The sequence below is a fragment of the Plectropomus leopardus genome, chromosome 13, assembly GCF_008729295.1.
Source record: "Plectropomus leopardus isolate mb chromosome 13, YSFRI_Pleo_2.0, whole genome shotgun sequence".
Classification (NCBI taxonomy): domain Eukaryota; kingdom Metazoa; phylum Chordata; class Actinopteri; order Perciformes; family Serranidae; genus Plectropomus; species Plectropomus leopardus.
The window spans coordinates 23,439,706-23,459,768 of record NC_056475.1 but is presented as its reverse complement, the minus strand read 5'-3'; the positions used below and the strand labels follow the sequence as shown (position 1 = coordinate 23,459,768).

Below are 20,063 nucleotides of genomic sequence, written 5' to 3'. Positions count from 1 at the left end.
TCACATTAAAACTATTCAATGCATTAAAGTCAGAAAAAAATAAAGCATGTATAGCCACACATGTCTGTTGCTGATTGATCAAATTTTACTACACTACCTGAGACACCAGCCTCTGGTTCTCACTCAGCCATGTCTCACGCATAGCTGCTTTGCGGTCAAAACGTGCAGCGAGCATCTCCAGTTTCTCCTGGCGAATTAACTCGTTTCTCAGTGCCAGCTCTCGCTCATGCTCTGCCTTTTCCAGTCGCTCCCAAGCCTGTAACATGAAAACACAGGAAGTTGGTAACATCCTGCAGCTAGGATACCAATACTGAGTACAAAAAGATGTCAATTCTGTGAAACGCCATAATCATCATATATTGCGGATGATAAACATGTGGCCTATGGAAACATTTAAGTCAACATGAACATGGCTTTCACGTGGCTTGCCATTTCTAAAGCAGCCTGTACCTTGTTGATGTCAGAGATGAGTTTTCCCTCTCTTGGCATGTAGACTTTCTGATTGTTTGCTCTCATCTTGCTCTGGATAGTAAAGAGGAGGACCTCCAAGTTTCCTTTCTCTGTAAACCTGTGGAGACAGACACCGCCTCTGTTAAACACAATGTGCCGCTTCACACGTTGGATCCTAATGGATAACGAGCATTGGGTCATTCACTGGGTTATATTAAAGCTTTCTGTTACTCACTTGGGGGGCTTCTCCACAGTGCGGTAGGAGTTAAAAGCCTGAAGCTGGTTCTGCACAGCACTCAGTGAGTTAGCTAGCTGCCGATCATTGAGCGTTCCTATGGTCTGCTCAATCCACTGAAGTAGCTCTGAGGCGAGGGTCTCATACTTCTCGATCAGCTGGTCAGCCTCAATCGCATAGTCCAACACCTGCAACCGAGAGGGATCTTTGAATCAAGACAATTGGTGGGCAAACATTTAATGTACATGTACTCATGGGTTTACTCACACATGAATGTATATCAACAGAAAACACACACGCAGCTAACCTTGCCAATTCGTTTGCCCTCCACTGCCAGGGCTTTCATCTTGGAGAAGTAATGGTAGTAGGTCGCCACATAGGTGATGATGGACTTTTCATCAGGCTGATCAACATTAACATCTGAAAAAAAGACAGCATGATCCATTTAAATGTGAATGGAAAGATAGAAGAGCATCTCAATTAAAAAAACACAATAGGTTGATCGTGGTGAATGTCCTTTATCAGGATTATCATGGATATCATGTCCAGCAGCACCCATAGAGAGTTCTGAGCAACTAGCAGTTCAAAAAACTCTGCAGAAACAGGCTGCATACACACCAACCTCAAAAAATGCAAATGATCTTAATCGAGCATTTGCAGATATGGTATCTTAAGATATGTTGATATTTCAACCATAGCAAAGCTTGTTTTTACAGAGTGTTTTCAACTACAAATGATATCCATAAAAAAAAAAAAAAGGGTGTCCTGTTTTGCAATAAAGTATTTGTTACTTAACAAAATGCAAGGTACAGTGATCCTAGTATGCTTTAGTATTTTGATCATTTTTGGGATAATTTTGTGAGCTCCAATTATTTTGGCCAAGATAATGTGACATGAACTTCTCATATCATCCAATGCCTACGTGTGAACTCTTCCCCCTATTTTGTTTAAAGCTCCTGAACATAAACTTCATCATGCACAAACAACACTAGCTTTTAAAACCTTAATGAGGAGTTTAATAGATGCCAGTCTGTTACGAAACTTTGGACATGCTTTGTGTGATGTCACTGTAGCTGACATGTGATGTGGTGTTGTCTAAGCTGTAATTAATTCCAGTAATCCTCCATAGTCTAACAGTCCATTTCAGACAACAGGCACCAGTGTAGTGTCTTGGTGAACAGTGTCAGGCCGTGTTTTTTTTTTTTTTAGGCTTTACAAAACAGTATACTCTGGGGCTGAAAAATGAAGCCAATGCACAAGTATCAAAAGCTGTAGTTCCATGAATAGCCACTTGAGGAGAACAGAATCAATCTCCATTGACCCCATGTTAAAATGCCTAAATTTACAGCAAGAATAAAAATTTGTTTACAGCCTAGTACAAAAAATGGGTTTGGTCTCTATAGTCAATTTACCATTCATGACAACTGTACAAGGGGTGATTTTTTAGATAACTCACCAACTTACAAATTAAAGCTTAAAGTTATGCTTAATTAAAGGTTGGTCGCTTTGAGTGACATGCTGTCTGCACGGCATCACCACAGACTGTGATTCAGATCCACCCTTCGCTCCTCCACAACTCCACCAAAGAGATATGGCCACTTCAGGCTCCAAAAAAACAAGAAAGTGAAAGGCAATATGCCAAAGTCGAGGTTTCGAAACGCATTTATTATTTTAGATTGTCTATGGGCTTTACCCACTCACCTTCTGGGTCCAGCAGCTTGGTAAGCCCCAGTTCCTTCTCAGCCACATTGAAAGCATTCTGAAGATTGTAGTGAGCATTAGACCTCTTCAGGTTGTCAAAGTCAATCACATCAGGTCTGCAAAGGCCAGGAAACAATTATGGTTTAATAGGAACAGATTGCAGAGCAGGGTGCAAATCAATTACCATACCATTCAGGCTGACATATATACATATAGCATCACCTTCTTGTGACACAGAGAATAAAAACATTTAGCAGTCAACTTTAATGCATGTCATGTTTACAGACCAGGGTACATTAAATAATCAATTGGATTAAAGTATAGTTATCTGTATGCAAACAGGCTTCTCATCTGTGGATTAGGTAAATTGCTACTGTCAATTATTGCTTATTCTTGCCTGGATCAATCATTTTGAGCTGTGGTGTAAAGTTGGTTTGGGGGGGGGGCTATCTGACACTGAAACTTTATTGTGCAATAAGCATGAAGTGGCAATCCCATCATAGGGTGTGAGGACAAAAATGGCTATTTCCTTATTGAGTTTCAGTGACCCACAGCATGTTCTTTATTCATGAAACATAAGAAATTGTGTTGCAGGTACTTTAACAATAGAAAGGGAAAACACTCTTTGCATATTGTAACTGCGTGCTGTGGTGCCTCTTCTGTACTTTGAAAAGAGGCCTGATCATGTAAATGGCAGCATCATGGTTTACACGAATATCCCATGGTTCAGTAACTCTAATGAAAGCGATGTTTGCATTCATGTATCAAGTATCACCTTAGGCATTCATTGTAACCAACAGCAGGGTGTGCAAGTGAGTTATCAAGCATGGCTCCTCATAGAAAATAAGTGGGTTATTATTTCTGTGATCTAGGTCATCTTACTCCCTATTTTATTTTCATCTTTTTAGCCATACTGCAGACTATCTGAAGGATGGGAGGAGTAGGAGAAGACCTAAATAGAAAAGGGGATAAAAACACCCCTGAGAAGTATGATGGTACTGTGACAGGTGCGCTTCATTAGGCAGAGAAAGATAAAAGAGGGGGTGAAGATATTGGACACCTTTTTGATTTGCAGGATGTGAAATCCACACTTTGAAGAAAAGACCTATTATACTTAGGCATATGCCTAACAGGGGCCAATTTATTGTAGTAGGAAACATCAAGTACAGGAAGAAGTCAATGACCTGTGTTTGTGCACGATGGCATTGAACGCCAGACCATCTCTCCAGCTGGTAGTGAAGTTGTGGATGTTGACATTGGGATATCTGCAGAGGCCAGATCAGAAGTCATTACTCATTAACTCAGCACAGCAAGAATCATCAGTAACCACGTCTGTAAAATAATGAATAGTTAAATATATCTTCCACATATTAACAGTGTTTATTCTGTATTTAAGCCATCCCATTCTCTCCTCTCCCACTCTTTTCTCACCCAGCAGTTTTCATTTGGCACCAAAGCAGCAGGGCATCTTTCGCTGATTTTTTCTCCTTGTTGTCCTCCGTCTCCACACTGATGTCCTGGATCTACCAGCAGAGCATTCATACAGATAAGACTCTGCCCACATCATTTCACACAATTCCTAGAACTTGCAGTATCATTACTTTAATCTAACTATCTGTTTTTACATTATACCAAATTTTATGGTTTTCGGTTTACAAACATTTTAACAAGTACTGACATTATGTTCAATATGAGATTTACACCGGAAATCACATTGCAGCTGCATTAACCTCTATTACCATTTTTGTGAGTTTGCCTGAGGATGGGCTTGGCTACATGCAGAGACCTGATGTCCCAAAGCCAAACTACCTCTTTGAAAGAGGTTAAGCAGTGTGGCAGCTGCGCTGAGAAGCAAATGGGAAGAACTCTAGGAGGCTACTCTTTATGTTACCTGGAAGCGAAGGATGATGGTCCAGATGAGACCCAGAGTGAGACGGTGATTCCCATCCACAATGTCATGTGAGCCCATGTTTTCTAGATGGACTTTTTGCTCCTTGAGAAACTGCAGGGCTTTATCGACATTCTCCAGGCAGTGGATACGCATGCGGCCCTTGGTGGGTTTTGGCTGCGAGGAGCAGAAGAAAAAGAAAGTTGACCTATGTTGTGAAATTATTGCACAAAAGTGATCACAACATAAATGAAGAGGAAAGAATGGCAGGAATATTTTTTTTAAAAAATGAAGCTTAACAAGGAGAAGCAGGAGGAGAAGAAAGAAGAAATGAAGCACATGATTTCAAGAATGAAGAGAGCGCATGATTTCTCCTTCCTCCTGACTTTTGGTGCAGGATGAGGGTCATGCTCAGGGTCTGGGTCAGGGTTAGGACAGAGCGGGGAGGTGTCTGTGTGATACTGACCAGCTGTTCTCCTGAGAGCACTTCCAGAAGGCGGATGAGCATGCGGCCATCTCGCAAGTCGGTGTACAAGTCACCAATGCGACAGGTCACTCGGCCTAAGTGAGAGTTTACCCATTTGGTAAAAGTCTTCTTCTGTACTGCTTCACGCTCATCTGCAAAAGAAACAACAGGGAGAGAGAGAGGGGCTTAAGTCATATAAAACCAAAACTTAGCTAAATGACATCAATGGCATCAATTCCATTAGTCAGGGGAATAAATATTTGCAAGGAATCAATTTTGCTCTAAACAAACACTAACTTAGTCAATAATTTTGATAACAACTGGGGGCAGACAGGTGACAGTAAATCATAAGGACTTAAGCCCTTGTCCTTAGCGGTTCATTTCACAGATAAGCTATGCCATTAAGTCTCCAGGATCACTGTATTGACAGCTTAGTGAGAGGTTTTCACTCCTCGGACCAAAGTTTACTGATGGCTCTGCTAACATGTGCTTTGCTAATTACCCTGATGATGTAAGTTCAGAGGAGAAAAGAGAGAAAAGAGAAAATTGCACATAAAGGCAAGGACATGTGCTGTTTCTTGATTGCAGCATGACTAAAAAGAAAACGAATCACAATAAATTAAGCTGTAACAGCAGCTCAGACATATGGACCAGGGGGGGTAAGAAGCTAATCCTGCTCTGCCACCTAACAAGGTGACCTCATTTCTAGGACACAAGGTCTTCCTGCCTTTTAAAAACACCATTCTAGCATTGCACTTAATGCGCTGCACCTAACACAAGCCCACACAGAAAAACCCTGAAGCAGACAGAAAATAGATCAGAGAAGCAGCTCTGTAATAATGAGTTGAACAAAACAAAGCCTACTTGCAGCGGCATGAAAGGAAATATAATGGTGGTGAAGATGGATGTCTCTTTTAAAACGATGCAAAACAACAAGGACTTCATTTTTTTCACAGGCAGCATTAAACAAACCAAACCACAAATAGCTACACGTTGAGTAAAGCTCAAAGCGTTCATTACACATATCTCCATATGATACAATCATCTTAGATGGTGCAAAACACCACACCTGCTTTCCATAACACACTTCAAAGTAGCTTGGTATAACAGCATAAACCCAAACCTAAATCTTCTGCACGTTTTGTGTTGCATCAAAACACCAAAGGCAGAAATATAATAAGTGTGACAGAAAGTAGCTTCGAGGGGTCAGTTACCTGGACAAGATTTACTACTTTAAATACAAACTTTTGTGTTGCCCTTGATGCTTCTTCACGTTTAAATCAAACAAATGTTCACTTCTAGCATAATTACATAATTATGTAACTATGTTGCTACTACTAACATTAGCACATAAACAAGTATCTAAATGCTGCCAAAGGTCTTGTTTTACTGAAGTCAAAGCCAAGACAGAGATTTATTTGACAGAATGTAATCAAAGACTGCACCATTACAAACTGAAGGTAAAGACTGAAACTGCAAGTTACGGTAACATTCAAATATAACACTATTAAAAACTGAGACCTTCAACCCAAAGGCAATGTCCAAATATGTATGTAATGTCATGTAATATGTAGGCAAACTGCAAAGGCTGAAGTTGAAAATAGTCATATTAAAAGAGATCAATTAGATTAAATCACAAGGTCAGTATATGAATAACAGATCTTGTGGAATTAAAAAACCATTAAAAAACCATTGAGATGCCCACAAATCTTTGTCTTTGAAATTGGTTATCAGGAATCATAACAGAAAGCTATTAAAGGCTCAGGAAGTATTACTGAGTCATTGCTGTTAAGTCCTTGATTGATAAATGAATACAAAGCCGTTTTGAGCAATGTGAGGTGACCAAAAAGAGCATATTGCGCAAATAACCACTCTATCAACTGTCAGCTAAAAAAAGAACATATTTTGAAATTTCACAAAGGCCTGCAAGGGTGGAGTAACACCACAGAACATAACGCTTGAGCTGCTGCGAGCTAAAGGGGCTTCCCCTGAATCTACTCTACTAGAATGGCTCTCCTTCGAAATAATACACGTAACGTCTTGTAATGTTGTGCTTAAACAGCACATCATGAGAAATCTGCTACCAATTTTCTGAAACAAACATTTATCAAAATGATAAAATACTCAGTCCCCTACAGCTGTGACCTCTGTGTTTTACCTCACTATAATGTGGTTAATGAAGGTCCCCTGTGGAGTTTTTGACTTCTAGTGGCTGCACGGTGATATTTTAATGAGCCGGATTTCTTATCGTTTGTCAATGCTCCATCAACATGTTCACTGGAACGCATATATACACACACATCAGGGTGATGTGGTGCAAATTTCTGAAGAAATGCAGAGGGCCACACCTATCAAGTCTCATATTTCCCTGTTGAAACTCACATTTCAGTGTCTTTTCTAGCCATCTAACAGCCATGAAATAAAAATCTCAAGGATTGTCACACCATCGAAAACACCTCACTGTGTTGCATCTCTTGTAATCTTCGCTAAGTGATAAAATGCCAAAACACTGTGAAGCAACCTCCCTTGCTGCTGTTGCTGTTTCACCTGACGGCAGAATCTGCAAAAAATGCACTGACCAGCCAGCAACAGAAGAAATGATAGCAGGATATCTTCCATTATTCAGTGTAAAGTTTGGCTGTCCATGCTCTGCACCAGAGCTGAGGGCAGCAGAACTACACATAGAAGAGGTAGGAGAAGACAGCAAAAGCATTAAATTAAGAAAGCAAAGAGGCAGCGTGAGTGCATGTGGCATTGTTTTCACTGGATGATTAAGTCACAGTACCTGCTGGTAGTATGAATGCCCATGGCAGCCTATTTGGGTGTATTCTTGTAGAATACAGTAGTAATTTAAAATCAATTTTTTCAAATAATAACTGGTTCTTATAATGTCTGTGCAAGGCTGCAGAGGAAGAATAAGAATTGTGTTCAAAAAGTACAGTATCATTTGCTGATTAAGTCCCACCCTGCCCTAACTCTCTTGTTGCCTGCTTGAGGGCTTGGTAACAATCGGAGAGCGCACTTGCATTCCAGACAAAGAGTTCAATAGCAGTTAAACCATATGTCAAACACACAGCAGCACAATGAGATGGATATGTTGGTCTTAGAGAAGTTACCATCTGACTACGGTAACTATGCAGACAAATGTCAAGAGATTACCGTTAATGGGTGCAAAACAACATGTACACGTGAATTAACAGGTTTGTGTTGTCTTGTGTTCAAATCTCCAAATTCCACAAAGATATACAGTTTAAGTTTTTATTATACAAATGTAACATTTAACCAAGTTACGACATATTTGGAGGGCTGGAGTTGTGGTACTGACAAGTTTCTCTTTCTATCCAAGCTATCAGCTCTTTTGTTTCCTGGACGTGTGCTTTTTCCTAGTTTACCTAAACTCAAAGATAACAGACAAACAAGAGATTCTTGTGGCATCACACTCAAACAGCTACTGTCGGTCAAACAGCCCTGTTGTAGTTTAGCCCTGGTTGCCTCTGCCTACTGTAAAAGGTCGTGCTGATGGTTTGGGGTTGTTTTTTTGTTTGACCGCTTTGTATTTCTTCTCATCTCCCTCATGCGCAACACTAACAGGTTATTCCATTATTAAAGCACCACTAAGCGATTTGAAGCTGCTCAATGAGCCAGCAGAGGTGGATAACTGTGGCAGGTGAAGTACAGCAGCAGAGTCTACATTCCTCCTGACGCCTGATCGTGTTGTGACAGCACCCAACACTAAAGAGGAGGTACTGGGGCAGTGGGCAGGGGTCCTAAAGAAAAAATGCTGCAACCGTGCTGGCTCTATGCCGCTAATAACAAGGCTACCGAATGAGAACACAAGACAGTCAAACACAGACAACAGTGTCTGACGTGTTTGCTTATTATGGCAAACAAACACAAACTTGTCATCAGTTGCGGCTGTGGCGAATAGGGACAAAATTGGTGCAGCTGTTGTCTCTAACAGCGTGACATTTGTGGACTGTGTTATTAGTACATGGGAGGATAGGTTAACTGTAATGTCTGTACATCCACGTCTAAATGGTTTACTAGTTTTACAAACCTTTACGAATGCTCTATGTTTGTACAGAAAACTAGTCTATTTTTTAAAGAGTACCCTGATCACTGAAGGTGAGAACAGAAACTGAGACTCCTGTCTGTTGTCAGATGTCTCACATCTAACGTCATGCAAGATACTGCAGAGCCTGCCAACATAGTTACACTATTACACAACAGAGAACAAGAGAAAAGAGTGGGAAAATATGAGCTCTAGAAATCAAGCTTAGTAATTACTAGATTGTCTTACTTAATCTTCCATAATCTCTTTTGACAAAAAAAAAATCCAACAGTAAAGACTTTCCACAGCAGTTTTTAAGAAAGGACTATTCAAAGTAATAATATTTCTCTTACACTAAAGATGCAAAGTGCCACAGACAAGGGCTGCAAGATGTGGTGAAATGCTTCATATATCTATGTTGAAATGCCTTGTAATCCATCAAAAAACAACAAAACAGATATTGTCTGCTTTGAATACTATATAAATCCAGGAAAGAATACTCGCTAATGTGGATTTAATCAACTGTTTAATGTTTCTGAAAGCTGTTTCGTCTACACAATAAAAACTAGACTCAACCAAAGAACTGGACTCTACTACTAAAACGTACTCTGGAACAAGGATAAAATATATTCTTAACCAAATCTCATAGAAGTTAGTTAACCCCTCCCTAACTATCCACGAGCTCTGCCTGTCCTTCTTGAGCCTGTCAGTGTGCAAGCTGCAAAAACAAGCAATTACAATTTTCTATGGAATATTTTCCACCATTGTTTACTAATGGCAGATATGAACTAGTGGTTAGAGGCATCACTGAATGTTTCAAAAGCATATTTGGGCATGTCCAGTCACTTTGAACATGTTTGTCTCTGGCAGTAAGCTTTAAGTATATGTCAGGGTGGGGGGTAGAGAGAGGGCCTGGCTCAGACAGTGCCCTCTCTCCTTTTGAAGGTAAAGGGATTTAGATTGCTTTTCTATTTAACCCCCAAACAAACTTTGGTTCTGTTGATAACGATAAATATCTGCAGGTAATCTGAGCAAATATGCCGCCAGACTTAATCCTGTCTGGGGGACTGGCTATGATCATATTTGGTGATAAAATGAAGACAGATACAACACTAACAATGAATTGGTGGGGCATGGCTCACACACGAAGAAAAACAATTTCACATCTGTGCATAAGAACAGCATAGGTGCAGCCTGAGACTATTTCAGCTGTACCATTGTGTTGAGGTCATAATTTAATGTTTGGTGTTGAGAAAGTGGTCACCTGGACAGATGTGATGCAGTGTTACAACTGATCAGGGAAATTAATGATTAATGATCCCATATTCCATTCTCCAGAATACAATATGCTTTTCTAAATAAAGTGGTCACAGTGGCATCAAGGTTCAGTAAATTAACTCATTAGTGAACAGACGTCACCAATGCATTGAAATACATGTGAATAAAAGCAGTATGGCTCGGACGGTAATCTTTATTTTCAACTGAAAATGGCTGAATAAAGATTAAAAGAAATAAAGAAATTGTATAATTTGATAGATCTGTAAAAAAATGCAGTCTTGTGGTTTTGGTGGGTACAATAAATATTTAAAATCTACAAACATATTTGAACACTTTCCAGTCAAAAATACAACTGTTTGACATTTTTAAAAAATCCCTACAGACTGATTTATTAAATGTCAGACCGTTCCCAACGTCATTGAAGCAGAATCTTGTTTGTCCTGATTGCACACATTGTGATCAGTTTAAGACAAGGCCGCTAAGATATCTACCCATATTTGTCAGGTCATTTTTTTCTGGCTGCCAGTATGCATATCACGTGGTCATTGGTTACCTATTTAGCCCATTTACACTGCACAAATATATAACATGCTCAAAGTATCTGAAGTATCCGCGAGAAGTTAGATTGAGGCTAGGACTCCATACAGAGACATTTAATCACTTAATCAGCTCTCAACGACTCCAAAGATCGTTGAGCATCTCTAATTGAAGATTTTGTTCTGTGTTTAGAGTGTTAGTATACTACAGAGTACATTTAAGTCTAGCTCATTGACAGAAACACGTGCTGCGTGTTGTATACAACAGACTCGGGCCGACTTGAAGATGCCAGCACCGCTCCTTAGTCACTGACCATGCCCTAACAATGATGAAATCATCTGTTTCTCCATCACAGAGACAAAAATAAGCACTAGTGGGGGAGAAATAGAGGCCGACACTTCCTTCTGATTCTCCCCTCTGGACGCAAGTTTCCTATGTTGCTCACTGTCTTCTCAATGAATCCTGCATCCTTTCGCTGTGTTGCATGACACTGCGCTTTGGCTCCCAGTGGCGTCACTTCAGCACAGAGGACAAGGAGTGACTCCATCCATAAATAGCTTACCATAGTAAGCACTTCACACATAGCAACAAATGCATACTGCAGATTGTCCACTTTTTTATTTCCCTGACCATTCACTGTCAAATATACTGGACTACTGTCTTGTGATTTTTTTTCCCTCACTCCCAAACATATTAGAAATATTTAGAGGCGCCACAGAAAATCTAAGCACAAGCTGGTAATCATTAAGTGCTGCTAAAAATTTCACCTTGTTTAATGTCCTGCCCAAGTCATGTCTTCCTCCCCTGGCATTCCTGATTCCCTTTCTAGCTGGGTTGAAATGCCCTTGACTTCGTAAACTCTTGACATCCGGTCCCTCGCTCACCCTGAGCTTGCGTAATGAGTGCCTCTGGTTACCCTGTCCTCAGAAAGAATGAGCAAACTGCTTCTATCAATGTGTCTGCTTTAATCTGCTTAAATGACCTTCTCTTGGACATTCCCACACAGACAAGATTATTGTGTGGTGCCAAAGGGTGCTGAGAGATGCGCACATTGCTGGGAGTCTGACTCCTCTCTCACTTTCAACTCTGCTCTTACTTAACTAAAAAATCAAATCAAATCAAAATTATGATAACAATGTTGTGTTGCAACTATAGAAAATCCAGCTTGCTGTGCTACAAAATATTTTTATTGTAAATTCAACATTGATTGAGTCAAACAGAGTGTGTACAGTATGTATGTATACATGTATGTATGTATAGACATTAGTTTGACACTGAATATCTGCCATGTTTGACTTATGTTTAATAAACCAAAAACTAAGGCTTGAGAATCCTTTTCTCATCTGCTCAGCTTCCAACTATTTTGCTGCCTCAGATTAGAGAGTAGACACAAGGCTCACATTAGAGGATGACCTTGACATCTTAAATTCAGTCTGTTATTTGTTTTCATGAAGTATTTATCACAAACAGTAGCGAGAGAAAAAACCCCTCAGACAGTAAAAAGCAGCTTGTATGTTCCGTGGTTAGTGGTTAGCATTATTTATTGACAACAGTGGGTGGTTTGAGCAGAGACGACTTTGGCTGTGGTGTGTGATAGTATGAGCAATGCAATGCAACAATGAGGACAAACCATCAATGGGAGGAGTTGGTTACAGAAATGTTTCAGCAACAAGGGGAAAAAGTGATATATGATGCACTTACAATTACTTTTGGTGAGCTTTTAAGTAAAAGTTATATTAACTACGCCTTCAAAGTCAACAGTTGCTTCAGTTATTTAAAAACAGCACTAGGAAGTCTGAAACAACATAAAAAAACCATAGCTATGGAATGTTGTATTGTATGTACCTTCCAATGTTTCATCAAAGCATTGAGGACAAATAACATTTTACTCTTAGTGTTTATGTGGAAAACTGAAAATCTACTCACATATTTTACATGTTTACAGAGTTTATGTAGACATGCCTGCATATCATTAGACCAGTGCTTTGATATCCAAATCAAACTGTGAATAATTAATATGTGTGCAAAACAAAGTAGGCAAAGTGGCACGTACAGATGCACATGCTTTGACATTTCTCTCCCTATAAAAGCGGAACTGCCCTTCCTTTGCTTATGACTTTGAAAGTAGGGCTGTGGTAAAACCGCCGTCTTGCCACATGTGGCATGAGTTATTTTTATGCTTTTAACAGTTTGTGGTCACAAGTAAAGAAAGACAATGTGTTTTGCGTAATTCTTAACAGGTTTGTTGTTACGAAGAAAAAAACTGAGAGAGGGGTTTAAGAAAGAGACCCCCTTACAGTACTGCTCTCCTTCTGAAGAGTGAAGGCACTGCACATGCCCTTCAGGTCAGGCCCCTCTGTGCCATCTGCAGCTGCGACTGATAATGGCGGAAGACATGGGAGGAGGGGACCAGCCAAGGCCAATCCCATGAGAAAAGAGATAGAAACAGGCACCTCTCAACCATGACATCTGGTCACAAAAAGGGTTGGAGATGTCAGCAGGACAATAATTGTCCTAAAACCTAAAAAAATAGCACTCTCTTGTTACCCTCCCAAGAAGAAACTGTCAATATTGGTAAAACTGTACAAACATTTTGTGTGTGCGTGTGTATGTATGGTGAACCCTCACTAAGGTAATGTGACTCTGAGTTACAGCTGGAGGCCACTAGAGTCAGAGCTTTCACTAAGAGTGTTAGAATAATATTATGTTACAACATTCAGTTCATAGTGCGGCACTAGACTAGAAACTTGACCCAAAATGCCACATTGATCTCAATATCAATTCAGACTCTTAAATAAAGTATAAGAACAAAAATGCTTCTGATCTAGACAGCTAAGCATTCACTAGGAGAGAAAAAAAAACATTTAACTTAAAGTAATTTCTTTGGTGTGATATGACTTTACCGGCCATACTGTCTGAATTAAATTACATGAGGAAAAAAGACTATGGAGCTAGACTGACGATACAAAAGCAGACACTACAGTGTGAAATCAGTCAATCCAGTACAAGAAAATCTGAGCTGCAGACTTCATTCTGACATTTTTTTTTATAACTTTTTTCCGTGTAAGGCCTTGAAGGCAAAATACTTCTCGCTGAGTCGAAGCACTGTATCTGTCAAAGCACTCTATTTGCATAAAGCCATACTGCTAATGCCTGCAGAGTGATAGTGCAAACTAAAGTCCACTGGAGTGGACTCAGAGGGTGCAGTTAAACAGGACAGTGACCCTGTAGTTTAACCTAACACGCTGTATTTATCTATGAACCGGAACATTAAACCAAACTGACATTATATTTATCTTGGCGCCAACATCAGTAGTATTAGGCAATATGAACTTTCATACAGCATCACACAGGAGGCACAGTAAGATTGCATAATATCATGTGCATTGTGTGATTTGGGCTACAAGAAAATGCCAGGGTTTAAATCAGTTCAATATTCTGTTAAGTCGTCATAAATTATTTTATGGGTTAAAGTTTAACAGGAGGGTGGGTCACAAAACAAAAAGCTACTCAAAAAACACAACTGTCCCTCCATCTGCCAATAAAGACTGTTCCATAGCACAAATTTGGAGTTTTTTCCTCTCATTTCAATATAACCCCAGCTGCCCAGTGTTTCATTAAACCTGTCTGCCTTGGCCGTAGTTATTTAGTTACTTATCATTCACCTCTGAGTCAGATAATGCTGAATGTGTTCAGGACATTCAAGACTGGTATGGGGATCTGTATTAACCAGTTTCCAGCCACTAAAAATTATGGGGTTTCCCCATATATTTCTGTGTAAGTCCCCTTATTAAGATACTGACATCTTCACATGGAGATCCACTGTATGGTTAAGATCAAATCCTAGTCCACAAAGAAAAGTTCGGAACTGGTGACCTTGCACAAACTCCAGGTTTATTTTGTTGTTAATTTTGTTTTGTGAAAGCTTCTATTTGTCTAAAGTGGACACCAAACTATGTATGTGTACATGTTCCATTTCATCAGCAGACATCATGGTTTAATGCAGGGAGGGAGGGAGTGACACAAAGAATGAGCCTCAAGGGTAGTCAAACTGGAAATACAAGTGGGTGTTGCCAAAATGTGTTTGTGTGTCTGAGAATGTATTTGTGAGGATATTTACAGCAAACTCCATCCAGAGCATATATGTACATGCACAGAGCTTTCTGATTTCACAATATTCATGTTGTAGGGAAGTGTGAAGAAATCCTGTCAGCGTAAATTTGGTGACTTATCCCTGACCCCCAAAATTACACAATGAGTTAAAGGTTTTCTTGCCTGACAAGTTGAAAAAGACGTGAAGGTATGCACCCTTAGCGTCTTTGTGCATGACGTTTTACTCCTGAATGTGACAATGATGTAAATCTTGGATACTCATTGAAGTGAAAGATACTATCTCTTTTGTGGTCTTATCTCCACTCAAGAGCACCTGTGCTGTCAGTTTGGAGGTGTAGGCATTTTTTAATTCTGTCATCACTTCACAGACACATACGTACATACACATTCTTTCAGCAGGCAATCTATTCCTCAATGGTAATGAAGATTTTGCTTAATATTGGAGGTGAAATGTCGCTGGTCCTCTACAAGAATGTCAAACATGCAGGGAGAGTAGACTTGCCCCTCAAGAAAACCCTAAGACAGTTCTCCATTCCAGACAGCAACCAGGGAGGGACCGGAAGCTAGCAAAACACTGTGATCTTCATGCACACCGCTGACATGAAGTGCCAGTTTCATACACGCTTGCTGGTTCACACTCAGCTACTGCAAATTCTTCTACTATCTCATGGCCTGTGACTAAGAGGTCTAAAGCTCACAGGAACATGCCACATGGTGATACAAGGTTATTGGCAGGTACACATGGTGATCAAACAAAACCCGCCATGCAGGGAAAAAAAAGACCAATTTTACTTCCATTCGGCACTAGCAATAATAAATGTTAGGTAAAACAATGAGAGTTACAGGATTCTCTCAAAAAGTATCACTAATGGATAAACCAAAGTTTTAGGGGGGGGTTGAACTTTAGTTACCACGTAATTTCCTAAGTCCTATGTCCCAACCACTAGCCTCTGTGATTTGTGTTTGCAGGACCATGCAGGCTTTAGCCCGAGACAGAGCCTTGCATTGTAATAAGATAAGAAAGGACAGGTGGCCCAGTGATCAGGTGCCAGACTGCCTGCTTTAGAGCTGAGCTGAAGTCTACTGTGTGTCTACTCCAGCTCTCTTAGATTTGCTACACATTAAGCACTAAAATAGCACTAAATTGAGAGAGTAGTCTCTAAAACCTCTCACAGGTAATCACTTATGCAAGAAAAAATGCTGAGCTATTTACAAACCAGAGCACCTGCTGTAGCACTAGACAAACAGTACAACTCTACCTATTTTTTCCTGCTTAACAAACCACAGGATATGTGTTAAAGACTAACACTTATCAGTCTACGACAGCCTTATCAATAACCTTTACATTAACAACTGTTTCCATAAGCCACACACCTAAGAATATGAGACTCTACCCTGTGAGGTCCATAAGCCAACTGTATATTCAAATTCAGCATATCGGCTTAACTGATCTAATGATATTTTGAATAAGGGTATTAAACATATTCCCAAATTGAATGGTATTTCCTGTTCCATTATATTGGTGGACCAGTGTTGCTCTTACCTTGCAGCTGTTTAAACCTTCCCTCCAGGATGTTAGAATATTGCACCTGATTAACAAATGCTGCTGGAGACAAGCAGGGCTCTCTGTCCCTGCGGTCATACTCCATGACCTTTTTTTCTGGATCTGTCTCCTAAATATTCCTCTCAGACACAGAATGAATGGGAGCTCTCCTGCATAGCACAGTAGAGGCAACCTCTCCCACTAAAAATGTATCAAATCCTTAAAAGGTAAAAGTTTTGTATATCCAAAATGCCTTGGTTTGTCCTCCTCTTCTAGATTCCCTCAACGTTGTAAGGTACAAGAAAAGCTTGAAAAATGTTGCCGGATTCTTTTCTTCCACTATATGTCCCACCTTGTCCAATGAAAATACAGCAGTGGCTTTTTTTCTTTCAAAGAATTATTTCAAACAAAACTGAAGAACAAAATGTTCTCTTGTTTCATCTCCTCCTGTGAAGAATTTCACCACACTCGTGGCCTCTGAGCAGAGTAGAAACTTTTGGTTGCACTCTCTTGTGGTTCGAGCACACTGGCTATTCCTTCCCTCCAAACTCTCAACACGCAATTGCTGGAGCAGAGCAGAGAAGGCTAACCGGCTGCGGTCGGATAGCTGTGTAAACAAAGCCTGCTGTGCCGTCTGAAAATTGTGCCATTTGCATAAGGTGTGTTTGAGGGAGGAGCACAAAGGGGAGAACACAGTGGAAGGAGGAGGGGAGAGAGGAGGTGTAGAGGTGGACTAAACCATTACAGTTCTTTGCTCACTGTAGCTTGAGGCGGATTATTCAACTCCACTTTAATTCCAGGGAGCAACGGGGTGTGGCCTGCCAAGAAGGTACATCACTAAAGTCCCCATCAGATTGCATCCTCTTATCCTGTTGTCTCGCTGTGTGGTTCTTATTTCTATCACTCTCTAAGAAGAGATTTGATCTTCCTTTTTCTGTTCACGGGGGCTGCCGTATGATAGAGCGTTAGGACAGGAAGGAAGTTGTTGAGTGTGCCTCTACAACACAACGAGCTAAGCTCTTTCCTGCCTGAACAAGATTTATTATGAACTTGTGCATCTGTTTGTCAGGCAGGTGTGGGGGTGGAAGTGAGTCACTACCTCTCTAAAGCAAATATAGAACTATACTGTAATAATACATTTCATGTCTAGTTTAGGGACATATATAAAAAATGACATATGGTGCCGCTTGTTTCTTATTAACTTGTAAATAATCAATTTGTCTTTGTTTTTCCCAACAACCAAATCCAGTCACAGAAGGAAAGCAGCCTTTTAGCACATATTTCAGACTCTCAAGCAGGTTTCTGTACACTTGACATTCGTGGGTGTGCTCCATAACTAAACACCTATAATGAAGCTGTATTTATTTAAATCTGTTTAATACAAATCAAGAATACTCTACTGAGAAAATTACAGCATATTTTCAAGAGCTGAATAACTTATTGGGTTGTTTAGTCTTTCTTGCAGCTGATACTTCATACCCTAAAAATGCAATAGTAAGAGTTACAGATCTACTAAATGCCTACGTGTGCAAAAATTACACAAGACTGCAAACACAGTGAGGACTAAGGTCACAACCTTTCTTACGAGAGGATGGCTTTTGGTCTGGTCAGGGGGCACTGGTAAAAAGGTCTGGTTGTTTTTTTTGATCTGTGCTTGTTCTGATGAACAGGGAGCATCTGGATGGGTCTCATTAGAGGACCAAATGCCCCGGGCCTTCTGTGACTGGGTGTTTATGGAGGGGGGACTGGACTAATGAGATCCAAAGAGAACACACTTCCTTCTGAAGAACAGAAGCTATGCAGTGGTCACATGCGGTGAAAACTGATGAGTGGAGACCTGGTAAACTGGTAATGGCCATTTAAGATCCCATTGGGCATATATCAAACATGACAATCCCATTTAACATGGGAGGCAGATGTGTTGGCAGGGTTGTGTGTCTGGCATATGCATCTTACAAATTATGTTAGAGCATTTCCCTCCCTATACAACAAATCAGTCATTTGGATATACTGATATATAAACACACTGGATAGGAATTACAGTTATATTCTGAATCTTGTGACATGTGAAAACAAAGAGTGAGAAAGTCTGCCAAAGGGAGATGTGGGAGAAACTCCTGCATTGAGCAAACCTGAATTAATGATAATTAATGATGGTCTGCTGTGGTGAATGAAAATAGATGAGAAAGTAGAAAGGATAAAAAGCTGTGGGAGGGTAGACACTACCAGAGGGAGAAAGGAGAGATCTATTGCTGAGCATGTAAATTTTATCTATCCTACTGCACAACTGCTTGGAGGTACCCGGGGGAGGGAGAGAGGCTGGACCATACTCCAAACACTGGCAGTACATATCTGATCTGAAGGGGAATCCCCCTGGAGCAAGTCGGGTTTGTTTCTCATGAGTGTCCCGCAATTACTAAAGTCTTAAGTCCAGTATCTCCCAAATGTGTCCAAATTTGTGGCAGTGAATCAATATGATATTCTTTTATTTATGCTTCTGGGTTGTTTCTTCGTTCATTGTACATATGGTCTGTGTATCTTACTTAGTGGCTTCCAGATTTAACTGATTTATCATATCTGAAATAATGGTTTGGATGTATTATGGAGAACACCAGTAACAAAGCATACTATTCCAAGTGCAGAGGCTGTGCTCTTTCCTACAATTAAAGCTTCCACAAGTAAATACATGTAACTGTTTGAGTGTGAAGCTGGGTGTTGCTTTAAGAAATGCAAATCTGCACCACTTGCCCTGCTACCCACACAGTATAGGAGATAAGATAAGTGGTTATTTAAGCAAATTACAATTATATAACAGAGGGGAAGCTCTCTACTGTGAAACAAGAGGCATCCGCTGCTGTCATACCCACAGTAAAATGATTCCAAAAGAGAGAAAGGGGTGTAAGAGGTATGAACCAGGAAATGAGGCAATCATATTACAGAGAGAAAGCAGAGAAAGCTGAGCTGAGAAAGACTGTGTGAAAAAGAAGCGTAAGTAAGGAGCAGCTCACAGACTCCTGAAGGTCTTGACATTTGGGGATAAGTTGTAAAAGGTGGGCAGGAGCTTTGCCTCAGGGGGAAATAGCTGCTGTAGCATGTCAAAGAATGTGAACATCAAGTCCATACTCGTCAAACGGAGGCGGTATCACAGGTATTCATGTAGCAGCATGAACACACTCACAAGTCACACTTGTACATTACAGCCATCTGTTGCTTTCTTTAATTATATGACAGTAACATGTAGGAAATCTTTAAATACAGCAAAATACATATAAAACAAGACAACACCCGAAGTGTGTTTCCTGTTGGCATGAGGAAACAAGTCATGTTGTAAAGTAAATGTAAGTAAATGCATCTTGTCATATTTGTTTAAATCATGTGTGTGAGATGTTGCATTTGTAAGTGAAATGAGGTTTATCTTTCAGAAATGCTTTGACTATAGCAGCGCTCAAAGATCATCAGAGTATGTGGCTTTTGCTGCTTGTGCTTGTGTGTGCTTGTGTGTGTGTGTGTGTGTGTGTGTGTGTGTGCCTGCCTGTTGCTCCCCTCTGGTGGGTCCTCCATGATACTGCAACTTGTTTTTACAATAAATAATAGAGATTTTATCTGCAGAATGTGAAACCAGAAAGGTACAGGGTAGTTAAATACACACACATACACACTGGATATACTACAACAACTAATAGAGCTGTCAGGATTTTCACCTGGGTCACATTAGTCGGATAGGCTGGCCAATAGACATGTACTTGCACAACTTGGAAGGATGTCAAGACTCTCAAGGGCAGTAAGACCATTGCTTGGGCA

At 40.2% G+C, this 20,063-nt stretch overlaps 1 protein-coding gene across 5 annotated transcripts in view; it reads right to left on the bottom strand.

Moving 5' to 3' along the window:
• LOC121952735 (spectrin beta chain, non-erythrocytic 1) overlaps positions 1–20,063 on the bottom strand; it is a 55,772-nt gene that overhangs the window by 19,100 nt on the left and 16,609 nt on the right. For 3 of the 5 annotated variants that reach the window (XM_042499550.1, XM_042499551.1, XM_042499553.1), the window contains exons 3-11: positions 4,741–4,892; positions 4,278–4,451; positions 3,818–3,909; positions 3,571–3,651; positions 2,387–2,502; positions 993–1,105; positions 686–873; positions 451–568; positions 98–256 (exon numbers count right to left, since the gene is read on the bottom strand). In XM_042499550.1, the coding sequence (XP_042355484.1) occupies positions 98–256; positions 451–568; positions 686–873; positions 993–1,105; positions 2,387–2,502; positions 3,571–3,651; positions 3,818–3,909; positions 4,278–4,451; positions 4,741–4,892 (1,193 nt within the window). Of the gene's footprint in view, positions 1–97; positions 257–450; positions 569–685; positions 874–992; positions 1,106–2,386; positions 2,503–3,570; positions 3,652–3,817; positions 3,910–4,277; positions 4,452–4,740; positions 4,893–16,262; positions 16,880–20,063 lie in introns of those variants that run through there. The other 2 variants (XM_042499552.1, XM_042499554.1) reach the window with 1 other exon arrangement.